At 37.6% G+C, this 2,503-nt stretch overlaps 1 protein-coding gene across 1 annotated transcript; it reads left to right on the top strand.

Moving 5' to 3' along the window:
- The first annotated feature begins 1,996 nt into the window (after window positions 1-1,996).
- LOC131687052 (uncharacterized) lies at window positions 1,997-2,503 on the top strand. The gene has a single exon (XM_058971093.1). It carries the CDS (start codon window positions 1,997-1,999, stop codon window positions 2,501-2,503), a length of 507 nt encoding a protein of 168 aa, XP_058827076.1.

The raw sequence follows: 2,503 nt of genomic DNA, 5'->3' as shown, positions 1-2,503 counted from the left end.
GGTCAAACTGTTTTGTAATCCACGTTTTAGAAGCTTCTCTAGAGTCAACAGAAGCCAAGAACTCGCTTCTGTTTACTTCGGCTTGCTACCAAAAGAAGACTATAATTGAAAAATCGAATACAGAAACGGCTCTGAAGTATTTTGTCCCAGTTAAAGCAGTCGGAATTTCGACTTGGAATCGGTTGTGTCATTCTAGTTCGAATTCCGGCGAAATTCATTGCGAATTCTAGCTCAAATTGCAGGCGAATTTAACTGGGCTATTTCTTCTATTACTATTACTTCTATTACTAGAACTGTATTATTCTAACATGGTAAGTCCATGTTAGAATAATACAGTGACAGATTTAAAAGTATTCTGTAGAAAAAAATGCCAGAAAATTATCGAAAAAACATTAGCATTGTTTTCTACTTTATTAGGCAAATTTGACAACCGCATCGCTACCTAGTAATGATACCCACCTTTCAGGTATCATCCTGGTTGAAGTCGCTGTCAACATAATTAAAACCTGCAAGCAGTGATGGATCCCAACATATAATTTCTCGGTCTTAACATAGTTTTAGGTCTATGACAAACCTAATAGTTATATGATTTCCTTCGTTATTACCAACTCAGAAACGCGTGTCCTATAAAAAGCAATTTCGGAGTGTAGTGAATTTTATTTTAAAAAAATGTCGTCTAGAATTGAAAATGACAAGACGCAAGGAAAAAATTGTCAAATATGTACTTTTTCGTTCGATTGAACAGTGGTGTTCAATGTTTCGGAAAATTTTATGAATAAATAAGTTCACTTTTCTACCAATCAAAGAATTTCTAATAAGAATTGAATTACGTGTAATTTTAATTTTGCTTATTTTTTTCACAAAATGTTCATTTTCAGCCGAATTCATGGGGCGCAATTATTTTGAGCTACTTTTCCATGATATTTCACCATAAAAATTAAATGGCATACCTTCAAACAAGCATGTATGGAACATAAATATCTATAAAGCAATTAGTTATTTGATATTTTGGAGAATCAGATATAACTAGCAATCAGACATTTAATTTGATCATGGAAATTTAGCACTGTTGTTGAATAAAACCTAAATAAATTTTATTGAATACATTAACCCGTGGAGAAAATTCTAGTTGAAACTGAAAGTTGTGACATGTTAAGCATAAGAAGCTTTTAGGAATGTTTCATTTAAACTATAGGTAGTTTTATTATGATTTTATAACGCTCAAATAAAGGTTCTCTAAACTGTTGGGCCAGGAGAAGGTTTTATGTTGAGGTTATGAAATGGCGTTTTAAAAGTTAGATAAAACTATAACAAAACGTTTACTCCTAAAACAGCTCGCATATCATGTTGTACTGATTGCCATACAACGGGTCCAACTTGTCATAATATGGGATTATAGCAGCTTGTAAGAAGATGTTAAAACCATGGAGTAGGCATGGATGGTTTTAAAGATTAGTTTTATCAAACGCTATAAAACTACAATATAACCAATATTGTTACTTGGGCCGGTCACTCAACGTGGGTAGGAAGAGATCTCTGTTACAAAAGAGAATATTCTCGTATCTGGTGCGACTCACCAGTATTCTTCTAATGTCTTACTGGCTACAGCAGTTATTGTTATTAAAGACAACGAAGGTAATCGATTTCCCGCTCACGCCGTTTTGGATTCGAGTTCGGCAAACAACTACATGAGTTAGCGGATAAATGTTTTACGCTATTGTGTATCAGTCCTCAGAATTGTACAAACTTGAACCAAGGTTAAGCACAGGTTACGTGTAGTGATACGCTCACGAATATCTTCATTTTCTCGAGGTTTGGGTTTATTAGTTCTACCCAAGGCTACGGGCAATTCTCCAACCTCTACAATCCTGCCTCATTTGAATAGAGCGCAGTGGATTTCGTGCTTGACATCGAGTCGTTGTTCGAATTTTTCGAAACCGGTTGAAGAATTGGGAATACGGTAGATACGGGAGACTCTCAATGACCCCATGTTTTTATGGGTTATACGCGGCGACGTTTCGGTTTCAACGTATCTACATTGGATGGGCTTGACGAGTTGATATCTCGCTTTTGGTCTTGTGTGAAGGTGAAGTTTGGCAAAACTCACTCACTGGATAAAAAACGCTGCGAGAATCTGTTTCTAAGTACGGTTCAAAGGAATTCAGATGGTCGGTACACCGTTGCTTTACCCAAGAATGAAGACGTACTTTCACGGTTGGGAGAGTCACGAGGCATTGCAATCCGTAGACTTCATGGAACGACATGTAAGCTGGCAAGAGATTCATCACTACGGGATAAGTACGCTGCCTTCATAGAGGAGTATCTAACGCTGGGACACATGAGTAAGGTAGCCGAGATTCCTACGGGATCAGTCAAACGGTGCCACCTACCGCACCAGTCGATGGTCAAGGCATCAAGCGCCACTACCAAGGCTCGCGTGGTCTTTGATGCTTCTTGTAAGACATCATATCGCTCAACGATGTATTGCTGGTTGGGCCAGTGA

The sequence above is a fragment of the Topomyia yanbarensis genome, chromosome 3 (genome assembly GCF_030247195.1).
Source record: "Topomyia yanbarensis strain Yona2022 chromosome 3, ASM3024719v1, whole genome shotgun sequence".
NCBI classification, from domain to species: domain Eukaryota; kingdom Metazoa; phylum Arthropoda; class Insecta; order Diptera; family Culicidae; genus Topomyia; species Topomyia yanbarensis.
The sequence above is the reverse complement of the archived record's forward strand: the minus strand, read 5'-3'. Positions and strand labels throughout refer to the sequence as shown.

Coding starts and splice junctions, on each gene's coding strand:
- LOC131687052 (XM_058971093.1), top strand. CDS start 1,997: ATGGGTTATACGCGGCGACGTTTCGGTTTCAACGTATCTACATTGGAT.